This window comes from Clinocottus analis, unplaced genomic scaffold, assembly GCF_023055335.1.
Source record: "Clinocottus analis isolate CAN_PGR_092001 unplaced genomic scaffold, fCliAna1.0.p SCAF_12, whole genome shotgun sequence".
In the NCBI taxonomy this organism is placed as follows: Eukaryota; Metazoa; Chordata; class Actinopteri; order Perciformes; family Cottidae; genus Clinocottus; species Clinocottus analis.
This window is the reverse complement of record NW_027175843.1, coordinates 150,370-166,825: the sequence shown is the minus strand read 5'-3', so window position 1 is coordinate 166,825 and position 16,456 is coordinate 150,370. Positions and strand designations below refer to the sequence as shown.

Sequence of the window (16,456 nt, the reverse complement as noted above, 5' to 3'; positions counted from 1 at the left end):
ATCTTGAATGTTCCTCCTCGTACTGAGCGCACCTGAAAGTAATAGAAACCTGAGTATTCATCAGCTGGGGCATCTGATCTCCTCAGTGGAGAAACCCAACCCTGAGAGCTGGTGTAGTGTCCGTCATCTGGAATAAGAGGAGGGGGGGGGGGGTCAGCTGCTCCTTCACTGAGCTCTGTGCATCACAGTCATTGTGTGTCCGTGGTGCTGTGTGCGTTTGCCTCAACAGGATCGACCCCTATGGCTTTGAGAGGCGTCAGGGTGTTGAATCCCACGAGGAGATGATGAAGGCGTACGTGTCCGTGCTGGACCGGAGGTCCATGAGGTGGACCAAGCTCCTGCAGGAGAAGCCACACCTCCAGAGGAGCTTGACAGGTAGCAGCAACACACACACCTTTGTGGGGCTCTCCGGGTCTGTGACGATGACTATGAAATCTGTTTTGGAAGTGAAAAGGTATGTACGGAAGGGCGTGCCCAACCAGCTCCGGGCCAGGATCTGGATGGCAGCCAGCGGTGCCCAGGAGCGGCTGGAGGGCAACCGGGGCTACTACCAGTCTCTGCTGGCCATGGAGCCCGACGGCGGGCTGAAGGAGAGCATTCACACAGGTGCAGCAAAGCCCTCTGACACTGAAGACGAGCTGCTGCTTCAGCGTCCTGCTGCCTCCTCTTCATCAGAGCAGTCAGCGTCTGGTCTTGTCGTCTCCTGCAGACATGCACAGGACCTTTCCTGACAACGTCCTCTTCCAGAGCAAAGCAGAGCCGAGCCTGCAGAGCAGCCTGTACAACGTGCTGCTGGCCTACGGGCAGCACAACGCACACGTGGGCTACTGCCAGGTGAACACAACCTCTCCCCACGCTGCACACGAGTTATCTGCAGTTTCCCTGTTAGACTCCCGGACAGCATCATTTACATCCAGAGTCATGTGTTTGCAACCAGATGAAGCCAGAAGAGCTCGACGGGGTTTTGTGAAAATGAGTTACAGAAACGCTGGATGTCAACATGTTGCAAAACAAAATCACAGCTTCAGAAATATGTTGATGATGTCATGATGTTGTGTCAGTAAATCAGTCAGATCTCCCCCCCCCCCCCCCCCCTCCCTCAGGGCATGAACTTCATTGCCGGCTACCTCATCATCATCACCAAAGATGAAGAGACTTCTTTTTGGCTCATGGATGCATTGTTGGGCAGAATGCTGCCAGGTAGGTTGTATTCAGTTTTTAATGCACACACACACACACACACACACACACACACACACACACACACACACACACACACACACACACACACACACACACACACACACACACACACACACACACTAATAAAATGGAGGGAGACGTCCATCAAAGTCTTGATAGAGTCCGACAGTGAAAACAGCATTAAACCAAAACTACAAACAAGGGAAATAAAGCGATCAAAAAACAAACAGACGTCATAATTTGGCATCACGATGATGATGAGATGTTTTGTTTTGATCCAAACGCGAGCAGAACTTTAACAAAAGCTTCAAACGTTCCTGTTTACAAGAGGAAGAAGATCTCTGACCTCCATCTGCTGTCTGCTCCTCTTGTTTCTTCATAACTTTATGTTATTATTGTCCACCTGGGCCGGGTTTGGTCACTGATGTTATAAATAGATATTAAGGTAGTTACAGCAGCTAAAATATGTGTAATAATGACGATAAAGAGTTGCTCATGATGAGCTTATATAATATAATAAATGAATATAAAAGACTGAAGACGCCACATGGAACATCTTGCACAAGGTTCAGGACCATATGAAATATGTAGATGTGATCTTGATATCAAAGCAGTTCATCCCTCAGAGACACAGTGAGCTCCTCACCCGCAGACTTCTACAGCCCGGCCATGACGGGGCTGAAGGCGGACCAGGAGGTGCTGGCGGCGCTGGTGAGGGCTAAAGCTCCGGCGGTGGGCCAGCTCATGGCGCAGTACCCCGGCATCTGGACCCTGCTGGTGTCCCGCTGGTTCATCTGCCTCTTCATCGACGTCCTGCCCATCGAGGTGCGGCCAAGTCGACTGGGAGGGCCGGAGGAGGAGATGATGGGGATGTTGGACACAGACGTGTTGGTTCTTCTGTTTCTTCGCAGACGGTCTTGCGGGTTTGGGATTGTCTTTTCTACGAAGGCTCTAAGGTTCTGTTCCGCGCCGCGCTGACGCTCATCCTGCACCACCAGCAGCAGATCCTGAGCGCTCGCTCCCTGACCGACGTGTGCGAGTGCTTCAAACAAATCACCTGCGGAGCGTTCGCCCTGGACTGCCACGCCTTCATGCAGGTAGGACGGAGCAGGAGGAAGTCAACCTGCATGAAGCACCCGAAGGACCACGAGTACTCCAACATTAAGCACCTCAAGTACTGCGACTACTCCAACATGTAAACCCACATTATACACACAGTTACAGTCACATCAAGAGAAAGAGCAAGGACTCATCTGACAGGCTGGAACTAACACAATGAACATGACTTCATCAGTTAATCGTTATCAAAGTGGTTGAATCAATTAACTCATTGACAGGTTATCAAATAGTGGTGGAACATGCTGCTCAGTGATGCATCTTTCCACTGAAACCTGACAGTTTGTCAGAGGACAATTGATTTGAAAGGATAATGAGATTTTAATGATTCTTGCAGATGACAGCTCATTCTGTCCGTGTGCTTGTTGAGTCGCTGTGTGAATGTCTTAAGAGGGATAATCCTAATCCTTCATTTTAGTGACATTCTCTCAAACGCTGTTTTTCAGAAAATCTTTACAGAGCCTGGGAGTCTGTCGACGGCGACGATCGATAAACTCAGAGAGAAATGTAGACGACGAATCCTGGAGGAGGAATCTGGAAGGCCATGAGGTTCTGGATCCATCAGTCGACCGGCGGGTTCATCCAGCGTAAGAAAGCAGCAGCTGTTCATCAGGAATAATCCACGAGCAGAGAGACCTTTAGTCTCATCAGGTTCAGATATTAAACTTTAAAGAAGGTTTCTTAACTTCTCACAAAGAGCTCACGGCTCTGCAGAAAGTCTGAGACTTTGTCAAATGTATTTGAATCTGCCATCACGACATTAAACTGTTTTAAATTGTTTTATCGGCATTTTTAGGGTAAAAATTCTTTGGTGAAACCGTTCAAACCTTCCGTTTATCTTTCTGAAGTAAAACCAGAAGTAATTTACAGAACTTTGTGTTTCACTTTGTCCTTTACAGACGAATAATAACTGGTCTGACCTTCTCCCTTTACCTCTGAACCGCTTCTGCCAAAAGACAGAGAAGTGAAAGGTGTCGTCACGTTGAGGCGTCTGAGGACGATGGAGACAAACAAAGTGGACCAAACAGCTGAGAGCGACGTAGAAACGATCCAGTCACACAGTCCAGTCCCGCTGGCTCTGAGTCAAATTAAAGAGAATTAAAGTGTTTTAAGACGAAGACGAGAAACCCGTCACAATAAAAGTTGATCCACTATTTATAAAAGTATGTATTCTTTACACAATAATGTAATTAGGTATTTGATGCATGAAGCGTCCAACATGACTTTGTGTCTTCAGAAAGTAATTTAACAGTGTTGCTCTGCGTCAATGAGTCCAACAGGAACAGGTTGAACAGCTGATCGCTGAGTGAAGAACAAACAGTCAAACAGGCGTTCGTTCATGTTTATTGACCTCTCCTTTAGAAAACAGCTCTAACAAATCAAATAAAACATGATTAAATCACTACATGGACATTTAGATCAAGGAGGATAAAAACATTAAAACAAAACATCTGCACGTTCTCCTCCAAGATGAAACGATGCGTCTGCTAGTAACAGTGAAGGCTGAGTGAGGCATGGCAGCGGTACCTTTAAGCTATTGGCTTATTTAATCTGTGTTACAGCGGGAAGGCACTGATGAACACTGACATGTCATTATGGCCACTTTAAACCTTACAGGGGACGTTTGAGAGAACTTCAGTGCAACGTCTTCCTCCCTTCAGCAACAGAAGCCCAAGTGGGCAAAATTCAGGGGGAAAGAAAAACAAATGAAACCACCCGGTGGATTATAACCCGTCCAGATTATTACACTCGTACCGTGACGTCCTGAGTGTTTTCATCCACTAAACCAACGTGTTTTATATTGAAACTGTTTGTGCTCAGACTGTAACAAACTCCACCGAGCGGCCGGCGTCACCAAATACATCCACAAGCTGGGAAACCCAGATTTACGCCGAGAATTAGAGAATATTAATGCCACTAAGGTCTGTACTGAACATGCAGACAGTTAGCTTAGCATAAAGACTGGAAGCTAGCATGACTCACATGCCCACCAGCAACTCTAAAGCTCGCACACACACACACACACAGGCCAAAGTGGTTGAACTTGTTTTTACACTTCGGCCTTTACAAACAAAATATAAATGAATATTCATGACTTTTAGTGTCTTTGTGCTAAGCCAGCTGACTTTACATTTATCAAATAGAGTGGTCTTGACCTTCTCATCCAACTTTCAGCAAGAAATCAAATGTGCACATTTCCCAAAATGTTGAATTATTTTTTCTAAATTAAGTGAAAAAAACAAAAAGACATTTATTCACAGAGTTGAAGCTGCTGCAATGAGTTCCTTAAGTACCTTGAATAACAGGACATACTACTGATCCCAGTGAATGATCTTCAATACTTAGACGCCTCACACGTCCTGGTTAACATTAAGTTACTGTGATTTAGTATGTTAGCATCAATTCTGGGATGAATGTTGAGTTATCAAAATAATTAAAACACATCGGATCTTCACTTTCAGAAGTGGATTAAGGTACAGCCAAAATATTCCCTTTATAATAACAAACCTCATTTAGAGGAGACTGAACAATCGCCTCCTGAAGCAGATGAACGCTGCAGCTCCTCTCAAACCACAAGATCCCTCAAAACTCCTTTCACAGAAATCATAAATAGTACAAAGCAATGAGAGAACTTATGGACTCTCTGATCAACATCCATCCCCCGCGTCACGTCGTACCGGTCGTTTCTTTTCAATATCCAAACAAAACCCCTTCTTTGAAAGAGCAGATCGACCTCCACCAAGTGAGAATGACTCGTGTTACTGATGAGGGCGAACAGCACACACACAGATGCAGGAGGAAGAAGGGCTACGAGGGCACAGGGTGGGGGTAAGTCTCATAAAGCAGTGGTTAATCTTAAGGGTGGGATCGCACTGGCCTCTGGGAACACGAGCTCAGATGGTCTGGTAGCCAGCGTGGCTCCTCTTCCTGCCGATGAGGTAGGCCAAGAGCACGATGAGGACGAGCCCGGCCAACGCTGCTCCGACTATGATGGGGATCAACATGTCGTCCTCGTCCAGCTGGCATTCCTCGGCTGAGGGAGTGAGAACACCAGAGGACCAACGTTACAGCCAGAAAGCAGATTCCTGTTCAAGTTCTACCAGACGCAGAGTTTACCTGCTCCAAACTGATCCCCGGTGACGTTGAACGGCTGCACCTGCAGCTGGAAGGTGTTGATGGACAAATCCTGGGCCACAGTCAGGGTTTGCTCCTCGTGGCACATGTACGAGAAGCCAGAGGTGCCGCGCAGGAAGTCCAGACTGCGGTTACTGGCTGATACGGGCTCTACGGCGGAGGACAGAACGAGCGTTACCGGGGAGGAGAAGTCAAGCAACACAAAGTAATGCAGACCAGACACTCGAGGAGAAGAGCTGCAAGAATGAAGATCAACTTCAGAGAAGGAAGACAGCAGACCGGGTCGAATAAAGGCCGCTGATGATCTCAACAGTAATTTAAAAAAGCAGAATAATCACTACAAACGAGCTAATTGAAAACATAGCAAGACAATACCCCGGCTAATATGCATAAATAGTGGATTTGAAAGAAAGAGTACTGTTCATGGTTAAGGTTGCAACCATCACAAATGCTGCTTCTCTCATTTAGTTTACTGTATGAACATTGTCTGGTTCCCGTCTTGTATAAATTATAAAAGGATGATAACGTGTCAACTCAAGCCGTGCACGTGTAACTGATTCATTTTGGCCTCTTTATAAAACAAATAAAGCAAAGTGTAACATGAGCGCACGTGAAAGGTTTACTAACTACATTGTCAAAAGAGCCACTGTCTACATTAAAATGGTTTAACATGAAATCACTGTCAGTTATGCATCGCAGGATCAGATATGATCGTCACCAAAGTACCTGGAGGTCAGACGCACTCACCTCTCATGTCTGGCCAGTCTGCAAACAGAGACACTTCACTCAGGTGGAACTTGTTGGTTGTGGTGTTCTGGAGGGAAACACAAGACCAGAAGTCAGAAACGATGCAGTGAAGTGAGTTTACTTCAAGCTCCCGCTGCCATCTAGTGGCGGCTCCATGAAGTACAAGTAGTTTTGTGGTCGTGATGAGACGCTAGCGGAGGAATTTAACAAATGTTAAATGAACATGTCTCGCCTCGGGCGACGTTATAAAGCATCATCAAATGAATATGTGGCATGGCACTGCTGCATCAGCTGTCCATCACTGGAGTTATGATCTGTCAGGTGAGCATAACTGTGTGTGTGACAACTTATACATCGCTCATGTCGCCTGTGGCAAGTTCTCTCGATCCTCGAGAGCATTTTAGGAACTGAGATGACCTTTAAGATGGAGGACTGAGATTGAGTTTCAGAATTGTTTATTTGAGGTTCGAGGAGCGATGAGAAAGAACCACAGTAAGTTACCTGAGTGAAGGTGAAGGTGAGGTTGGTCTTCTCTGCATCCATGGAGAGCAGCAGCGAGGCTCTGTCCACGTCACATGACCCAGAGGCCTTCGTCAGATTGGGCTGAAGGTTCACGACATCCTGCACGGTCTGTGAATCAACAGAGTTAACGTTTAGCATTTCAAACGTGTTAATGTGTCTGTGTTGTTTAGCTCCAACTGAATTCAGACGTCTGGTTGGGGCTTTCTTTTGAGGCACCTTGTTTTGGGAGACGGAGTTGAAGGTGACGTTGAGCTGCAGACCCATGGAGGCCAGTAAACAGGCGGTGCCGTTGCTCCTGGTGATCACGTAGTTTCCCTTCTCCGGTCTGCCGGGCGCTTTGTGCGGCGCAGCGGTGGTTTGGGCCGTTGTGGGCGGGGCCACTGTGGCTAAACCCTGGTGCAGGACGGCAGCTGCAAACAGTATTCAGCTGTGACTCTAGTGAATGTTAATGAAATACCCAATAACCCATTTTAACCAACAAAAATAAACTTCTAAATTGTTAAAGTAGTAAATGATTGCAGCACATCAGGTTTTCATTTGTTGGACGGCTCAATTTTTATTACAAGGTTTTCACTCCAGAAGTGATGAAGACTCACATTTAAATTCAACACAAGATTTTTTATTTAATTTGCATCTAAAAATGGATATTCTTCACTCTTGATCCGGTTGTATTACAATGGGCCCATCGTCATCAGGTCAAACAAGTATTCAGTAGCACAAGTGTACAAATACTCTGGCGTGTTACGTCTGACACCAGAGCTTTGAGGCTTGCCGGGAAATCTAAACACTAAATCTTGATTTAGCAAGATAGACGTAGTGGAGGCAGAAAGGACTGAAGCTCAATCGTTCAGTTGATAAAATGTCAGAAAAGAGTGAAACACAAGTCCTTTAATTTGCTCATTTTGTCCAACAAAAAACTAAAATATATTTAATTAACCATCTTTAAAAAGGTTAGAAAAGCAGCAAATATTTAATGTCAAGAAGCTTAAAAATGTAAAAAAAATAACGAATTGTTACAACTTGTTAATGTGTCTCTTGAAACATTACCTACACACATGAGTTAAACGTCACATACACACATGAGTTAAACGTCACATACACACACGAGTTAAACGTCACATACACACACGAGTTAAACATCACATACACACATGAGTTAAACGTCACATACACACATGAGTTAAACGTCACATACACACACGAGTTAAACATCACACAAGAGTTAGCGTGTCTCTCCAACGACACATGCGCCTCAAGCACGCGCACATAAACCAGCTCATTCAAAAACCAGTAAATCGCAAACAACGGCGTGACGTCATGTCGCTCGTGACCTCCAGTAGCGGCTTAGTTCTGGTCCTAAACCAGTAGTTACTCACCCAAAATCAGCTGTAACGTCACTCCCAGGCACCACGACTGGACACCGCCGATCTGCGCCATGTTTCTCCGGTTCGTCTCGGGTCAACTCACAGCAACACAACAACCGTTAGCTAGCTACGGTTAGCTCGGCAGCTGTTATGCTAACGTCCCCGTCACGGCAGCAGCAGCGAGAGGGAAACAAGTCAGGCGCTGAGATTCTCTGAGAAGATGAAGACCTGCTCTACAAACTCACACGGTACCGTGAATAGCGTCTGGCTACACGTCCTAACGTGTCATAGCGTCCTGTCCGAGCCGTGAGGGTAACGCAGCTCCTCTCTTCACACTTTACCACCGTCGATACACGAAGAAGACCAACATCGGGATCACGTGACAGGCTTTAAGAAACACCCAGGAAGTCACGTGCTGAGCAGCAGAGTCACGCGCGCACACAAGCCCGCGCGCGCCTTGCTTAATACAACGTTGATTTAAGAGTTACAGAATAAATCCCCGTGTTTAAAGTTAAGCTTTTCGAAGCAAATCACTTGAGTATTAATGCTACTTCATACTTTATTTCGCGCCAGACTAGTCAGTAATTACCTTTCAGATGAAGGTGTTTCATAAAAAAGACATTAGCTATTTAACAAACACAGTGTTTAAAATATGTAATCAGTGGCTCCCCAAAAGTGTTGTCTTGCTATTAATAATCAGCTGGGTCTCTCTGTCACGTTTCAGATGTTTGTTGGCAGTTCTGCCAAACGCTGTAAACACTCACACGGTTTCATTTAGATTTTCGGACAAGGCGACAATTATTTCACAAAAGAGCTTTGCTTTTATTTATTTTGAAACCCATTAATCAGAAACATATTCATCTTGGGACAAAACTGACAAACTGCTGCCTTATATGTAAGGAAATAAAATACTGCTCACACATCCTGTCAGCTTTTAGCAGTGAGGTTTAAATTAAGACTGATGGAAACTTCTTGACACCTGAAATGTTGACTTTGAGGTTTTCAGGAGGTCTGACGTGTCATTCAAGCGGTCTCTGCCCCTGAACTTCTAGAGTAACAAAAACACAACAAACTTGATTTTCAGTCAATTATACACTAAAGAAAAACACACACTTATTATTTTATATTACATTTCTGTCAATAAATCCCTAAATGATACACACTGCTCCTTAAGTAAGATTTAAAGAAGAAGTTCATTCCACCAAGGTATTTTAGATTATAAATATATGACATTATTGTTTGTTTAGCTAGTTTCACGTTGTGTTGTTGCCTTGTTGTGCCTCACAGGACGATGAAACCTCTTGAATTGTGTGATTCACTGACAGCGTCCAGCAGCCTGATGCGTCTGAAGGCCCCAGAGGTCAGAGGTCAGAGGTCAGATCTCAGTCAGGGGCTCCTGAACGTTTCACACATGTCAGAATGCAGTCTGCTCCCTGAGCTTCACCTGACCTCCCTCACCTCGTCGCTGTGAGTCACGGATCAGTGTGATGATGCAACTGGAGCCGACACAACGCTATGGAAAGAGCAGAGGTCTCGTTTGTGTAACCTCTTCCTGTACACAGACACACACTCACACTTAAGAGGGGTCGACTTATCTTCTGACCTTTTGAACGCTCACAGAGAACCGGCTGCAAACGTGGAATCAATCTTTCTGCTGATAGACTCTTTATAGTTCTTCACCAACAGACACATTCTGTCCTTCACAACCTAAACGTCAGATTACTACTGATGATAATCTGGAATTTAGACTTCATGCAACATTTCAACACACCTGAGACATGAGCTGCAGCCTTAAAGTTCATCCCTGCAAGTAAAAGTGACGCAATGCACCTCCTAAAGGTTATAAAGGAACACAATGACACTTAAATTAGATTACTTTGTCGTCTCTGTTATATAAACTCTAGAATGCATATTTTCATAATCTGTAATACAAACTATTGTGATAAGACTTTATTTTAACCCCCTACTTTAGGTATAATAAGCAGTATATTAAAACACTTGTATAACACTATCATGCAGCTGTGAGCAGATCTGTATGTTTATGGATATTACATGTTTACTTTAGGTTTTGTCAGATGCCATAAAGTAAGCTTGATGATAAGCAAAACACACAGTAATGTTGCATAATGGACAGAATATACAACATTTATTAGCTAGTACATTTGTTTTGCAATCGCTACAGACACAAAAGAAACTCAGAAAAGATAATATATGTTAAAAAATGGAAAATAACTCATGATGAAACACTTACATTAGATTACAGTATGTAGTAATTTATGTATTCTGCATGTTTAACAAGGGAACAGCTGTGTGTGTCTGTCTAATACAGATAAATATCAGATTCAGAGGAGTTCATCATCAGTGATGAGCCTGCAGGGACCGACTCTGTCACCTCGGAGGAGAAAGTTGAACAAGACGCCGTCACTTTGACTTCATGAGGGAGTGAAGTGATGGAGGATGTTCAGACTCAGTCCATCAACGGTTCAGCCACTTCCTCTGATCAGAGAGAGAGAGAGAGAGAGAGAGAGAGAGAGAGAGAGAGAGAGAGAGAGAGAGAGACAGAGAGAGAGAGAGAGAGAGAGAGAGAGAGAGAGGAAGAAGACAGACAGAGAGGAATGGAGAGAGTCATGGCAGCTTCCCCTGCAGGTAAGTGACTTTCTGGACTTTATAAGTGAGTTTGGGCCAAAATGTTTCCATATTGTTTGTTTGTGTGTTTTATTCAGTCAATCATTATAATACAACATAATATTTTTCTATATAACATGAGATGATTGTAAAAGACGTAAGAGACTGATGGATTATTAAAAACTAAATGAACCTCCACCCTGTGAATAATATCAATGTTCACTTTATGGAGAAATGATGTGAATCGTGAGCAGTAAACACATCTATGTCTGTGTGTTCAGAGATCGTCTTCATCTGATGGAAAAAGCCGTTCGAGGTTTCGTTACAAGGAAATTAAGACATGAGCGATTCACAGTTTCCATTTCATGTTTTGAGGAAAGTTTCTGTAAATGAAACACTTGGAATTTAAATAATATGACACAATAATACTTTTTATGGATGATACAAACATTTAAATCCACTCCTAGAGATGAATGTTGAGGGATCGTGTTATCCTGACGCTTGCCTCCATAAAGCGCGTCCTGCAGTCACAATAAAACCATTAAAGACTAGATGTGTGTGTAATCCAGCCGTCAAGAGAAAGTACACACTTGTACTTCACACTTGTACTTCACTTCCTCTGCGCTTCACTTGAAAAGTTCTCCTGAGGAGAAGTTTGATGTTTCCAGACTTTTATGGTAAAAGAGCGTTGAGAAAAAACATTTTTAAAATGATCAAAACTCTTTAACGTCTGGTCATGTGGTTCAGCAGAGTCACCGGGATGAAAGAAAGCATTAATAAATAATAAATACTCTGCCGTTAACACCACGGCTTCATCTCTCAGAGACTCGCTGATCAGATGTCGAGGAATAAATAAATATGTTTATTATGTATTAACAATACATCATCATAAAAAGGACCAACGGAAGTATGAAATGTAGTATGAAGAAGAATTAAAGCGATTAAATACAGCTCATATTTACAATAAATAACATCCTCAACCATCTACACACAACTCCTTTTGCTTCCTTTAAGGTGTGTGTGTGTGTGTGTGTGTGTGTGTTTTATTGAGTCAATTATTACAATACAATATTATTCTATATAATAAACAAAAACAGAAAGACTGACAAGGTAAAAGCAAAAAATGCTTATATACTCATATTCAAAATGATTATTATCAATTAAGTCAGATAATTAATTTGAAAAAAAAGAAGAATATATATATATATATATATATATATATATATATATATATATATATATATATATATATATATATATATATATACACAACATGAGCGGTTCCTCTAGCTTTCTGTCTGCATATCATTCAAAAACTATTAAAAATATCAAGCAAATATTTGGTAAACTTGTATAAATAAATGTATATTATGAAGCTTTAAAGTCTTGAGGTTCAGGTTCTGCGTGCTTTATATTTAACATGAGGTAATAATATCTGCTAATATTCTAATATATTACTAATAATCTTATTATCTAACTCTCTGTGAGCATATTTCTAAAGTGAATTTTTCCTAAACTTCCAAACAACTGTTTGTCTTTCTGTCGGCTGATTATGAAGTTATGAAGAGCAGAAATACTACACAGGTACACATTATATATATATATATATATGTATATATATATATATATATATATATATATATATATATATATATATATATATATATATATATATATATATATATAATATATATATATATATATATATATATATATACATATATATATATATATATATATGGATGGTATATTTAAGGTTGTGTTGCAGAGTTGTGTTACTTTAGACAGAGTGTCTTCATGCAGTGTAATAAAGTATATTTCTATCTGCAGTGACGTGTCTGCAGCTTCACATGAGAGTCGTATGAAGTATGAACAGTTTTCTTATGAACAGTTTTCTTATGAACAGTTTTCTTATGAACAGTTATCTTATGAACAGTTTTCTTATGAACAGTTTTCTTATGAACAGTTTTCTTATGAACAGTTATCTTACGTCACACAACATTGAAACATTCCATATAGTGAGATTTATAAAAAGATAAAGTATTATTGTTTTCTCTTCACAATATATAACATATAAAGTATAAAACAGGGTGAGCGCTGACGTTGGGCTGTGAGTCGCTCGTCTGAAGCCTTCATGTTATTTTCATTTGAAAGTTAAAATAAAATAAATTCTTCACCCTGAAGCAACTTCAGCAGATGAAGATCTGACGTCTAGTCTTGAGTAAATCACCGTGGTAACAAGCTCAGCGGCCTCCAGCCAGCTGACAGGAAGTGCTCGTCTCCAGACCTCTGACTTCCTGTTTCAGGGTGTTGCGCAACACGCTGCTACTTTCCATCCCATGATGCACAATGATATCCTGTATGTTACCGTTTAGACACACACACACACACACACACACACACACACACACACACACACACACACACACACACACACACACACACACACACACACACACACACACTTTGTTCATTGATATCAGGACACGCTTGTTACACATCAGTGATATTTATGTCTAAGCTGTTAGATATTTATATTATTATATTAATACTTGTTCTTCATACTTATACTTATCTACATCTTATATTGCATCGCAATATTCATTTTAATTTTTAATCATATAAGAATCCTTGTTTTACATATTTACATAGCTTTATGTATTTATTAGACATATATACATATATATATATATATATATATATATGTATATATATATATATATATATATATATATATATACATATATACATATATATATACATATATATAGATATACATATATATATGTATTATTTTTTTGCTTGTTTCTTTTAGTTGTATTTAAATTATGCAGTTAGTTTTTCTCTTTATATTTTTAAATAAACAACTATAGATCAGAAGGTTTGCATTTATTTATTTCTTTGTTAAATAATTAACAGATAAACATACATTGTCGAGTGGGCTGAAGGTATAAAGTATCATATTTATATTAAAGCCTAAATGCATTGAGTGGCTTCTTTAGTGGAGTTACTCATAAACTAAACACACATAAACACAAATACTGTAAACTAAACACAAATAAACACAAATACTGCAAACTAAACACATTTCTTGTTTCTTTACAGAATAAATATTGTTTTATTCCGTCTGTGTATCAGATCACTAATGTGGATTATTTTCTTCTTACTGTTTATTTATAAAATACATAAACTTGTTGTGTTGTAATCCCACCGCGAGACTAAACTAATACTACACTAAATAAATAATTATTTTATCTTCAGCATGGATTTGGAAGCAAAAGCAAATATAACGTCTTTTATCTGACAATAAAGACAGAAGACGTTCTCAGTGGAGGAAATATCTCAGAAATGTAATAAAGTACAATAATAAAGTATAAACACGTTCCTCCTGCAGCGTCCTGGTTCAGCGAGTCGGTCGTCTGCTACTTCCTGGACTCCGTCCTGGTGGTTTACTGCATCGCCGCCACGGCCATGTTCTTCAGAGAGAAGGTGAGATGAAGCAGGAAGTACCGGCTTCAAGGTCACCACACAGAGCCAAGGTCACCACATGGGGTCAAGGTCACCACACAGGGTCAAGGTCACCACGTGGGGTCAAGGTCACCACACCGGGTCAAAGTCATCACACAGAGTCAAAGTCATCGCACAGAGTCAAGGTCACCACGCAGGGTCAAGGTCACCACACTAAGTCACTGTAACATTGAGCCCTTTGGTCAGCTAACTGATTTAATGTTTTAATAACTGCTAATTTATTAATTTAATACATTCAAACTTCTGGTTTATGTGTTTATCAATGAGTCTGAGCAGGGAAACACCTTCACACGGTTGTTGTTGTTGTTGTTGTTGTTGTTGTTGACAGCGTTACAGCTATCTGGACACGAATGATGAAACGGTTTCATTCATGATTTAAACATTAAAACATTTTGTGTTCTTGTTCGTTCTCATAATAATTTATGAAACTTCTTTCATTTCTTTCCTCTCTGCAGTTTTCTCGCATTGAATCTGCTGTTGGAGAATCTGTACGTATGTTTTCATCTCTGATTATTGATTCAAACTGTTTCATACAAAGTGTCTGTGTTTCACTGTGTGTGTGTGTGTGTGTGTGTGTGTGTGTGTGTGTGTGTGTGTGTGTGTCAGCAGCAAGATGATGAGCGTGTTTACCAGGTAAGCAGAGCGTCACACCTCCTGATGAGCAGCTTTCCTGCAGCTCCTCATCGTGTCCTGTTGTCTCTCCAGCGGCTTCAGCAGCTTCAGGACGCTGAAACTTATGAAGTGATTCAACCATCAAAAGCTAAAGTAAGTCAGACTTTCACCTCCTGACCTCTCGTCTGTCTCAGCCTTCATCCTGTTTCATCTCTTCCAGAAAAAAGCCAAGAAGAAGAAAACTGGAGTGAAAACTGAGGTGAGTTTGTTTCCTCAGTTGAACATGAAGAAGAATAAAATGTCCAAATGAAAGGAAACGTTCCTCTGCTGCTTATTCCATAAAACATTACTAATAACCTTAAACCATTACTAATAAGGGCTTTCCCCTTGAGCTCAGCAGGTAGCGCTGCAGGTGTTAACCCTTTAGTCTCCTCACAGGTGTTAACCCTTTAGTCTCTCCTCACAGGTACAGGTGTTAACCCTTTAGTCTCTCCTCACAGGTGTAAACCCTGTAGTCTCTCCTCACAGGTACAGGTGTTAACCCTTTAGTCTCTCCTCACAGGTGTTAACCCTTTAGTCTCTCCTCACAGGCGTTAACCCTTTAGTCTCTCCTCACAGGTACAGGTATTAACCCTTTAGTCTCTCCTCACAGGTGTTAACCCTTTAGTCTCTCCTCACAGGTACAGGTGTTAACCCTTTAGTCTCTCCTACAGGTGTTAACCCTTTAGTCTCTCCTCACAGGCGTTAACCCTTTAGTCTCTCCTCACAGGTGTTAACCCTTTAGTCTCCTCACAGGCGTTAACCCTTTAGTCTCTCCTCACAGGTACAGGTGTTAACCCTTTAGTCTCTCCTCACAGGTACAGGTGTTAACCCTTTAGTCTCTCCTCAGCAGTCGGGTCCAGCAGAGAGGGATCTAGATCCCTTTGAGTCCCTGATCCCCAGCGTTCCTGCTCCTCCGTCTGCACACTGAAGGATCCAGAAACAACATGGCCGCTGCTCCTCCTCCTCTTCATTTAGCTGAATAAACGATCCAAATATGAAAAGTATGCTGACGACAAAGTTATTCATGATGTATGACGCCGCTGTCTGGATTCTCTGCTTGTGAGAACAGACTCAACTTTACTGGATAAAACAGACCTTTTATTTGCTTTTATAAATATAAAAACTGCTCTCTACTGTTAGCGCTTGCTAATGCTAACAATGCAGACGTGGAGTGGGCGCATTGTGCTGCGTGATATTTTGCGTACGAGCTTGTTAGTATTTACTTTGAGCTGAACACAAAGATCAGCACAAACTAATAAATGTCGCTATACTTGTGTAATAAATCAAAATGAGGAGCTCAGTCGCTTCACTTGTGTAACTGAATGCCAATAAAAGTCAAAGCACGTGTCAAAACACTTGGAAAATGTTTTAATGATGTTTACAACAAAAGAGAACTGTACAGTTACAGTAAAAGATTATTTTTATATGTGTATAAAAACAAAACCAACAAAAATACAGCAGACAAATGCATCAAAATCTACGATGTATCCTGATTCACATACTTAAAACTCCTACACGACCGTTCAGCTCCTCGCCGCCGCCACGCGTTCTGCGTTCACGTT

The 16,456-nt window shown here is 41.6% G+C and overlaps 2 protein-coding genes and 1 long non-coding RNA gene across 3 annotated transcripts; 2 read left to right on the top strand and 1 right to left on the bottom strand.

Moving 5' to 3' along the window:
- Positions 1–266: 266 nt before the first annotated feature.
- Positions 267–3,358, top strand: LOC137783177 (growth hormone-regulated TBC protein 1-A-like). The gene is made up of 8 exons (XM_068572974.1): positions 267–375; positions 448–606; positions 710–834; positions 1,104–1,200; positions 1,856–2,028; positions 2,115–2,300; positions 2,766–2,906; positions 3,219–3,358. Exons 1-7 carry the CDS (start codon positions 282–284, stop codon positions 2,865–2,867), a joined length of 936 nt encoding a protein of 311 aa, XP_068429075.1. The 5' UTR covers positions 267–281; the 3' UTR covers positions 2,868–2,906; positions 3,219–3,358.
- A 289-nt stretch (positions 3,359–3,647) lies between these two features.
- Positions 3,648–8,460, bottom strand: lamp1b (lysosomal associated membrane protein 1b). The gene is made up of 6 exons (XM_068573239.1): positions 8,100–8,460; positions 6,940–7,133; positions 6,703–6,831; positions 6,202–6,268; positions 5,437–5,604; positions 3,648–5,353 (listed from the first exon to the last, which is right to left on the bottom strand). The coding sequence occupies exons 1-6, from the start codon at positions 8,158–8,160 to the stop codon at positions 5,214–5,216; spliced, it is 759 nt and encodes a 252-aa protein (XP_068429340.1). The 5' UTR covers positions 8,161–8,460; the 3' UTR covers positions 3,648–5,213.
- Positions 8,461–14,889: 6,429 nt separating this feature from the next.
- LOC137782507 (uncharacterized) lies at positions 14,890–16,182 on the top strand. The gene is made up of 3 exons (XR_011077287.1): positions 14,890–15,005; positions 15,073–15,111; positions 15,745–16,182. It is a non-coding gene; the product is annotated as an uncharacterized lncRNA (long non-coding RNA).
- The last annotated feature ends 274 nt before the right edge of the window (positions 16,183–16,456 follow it).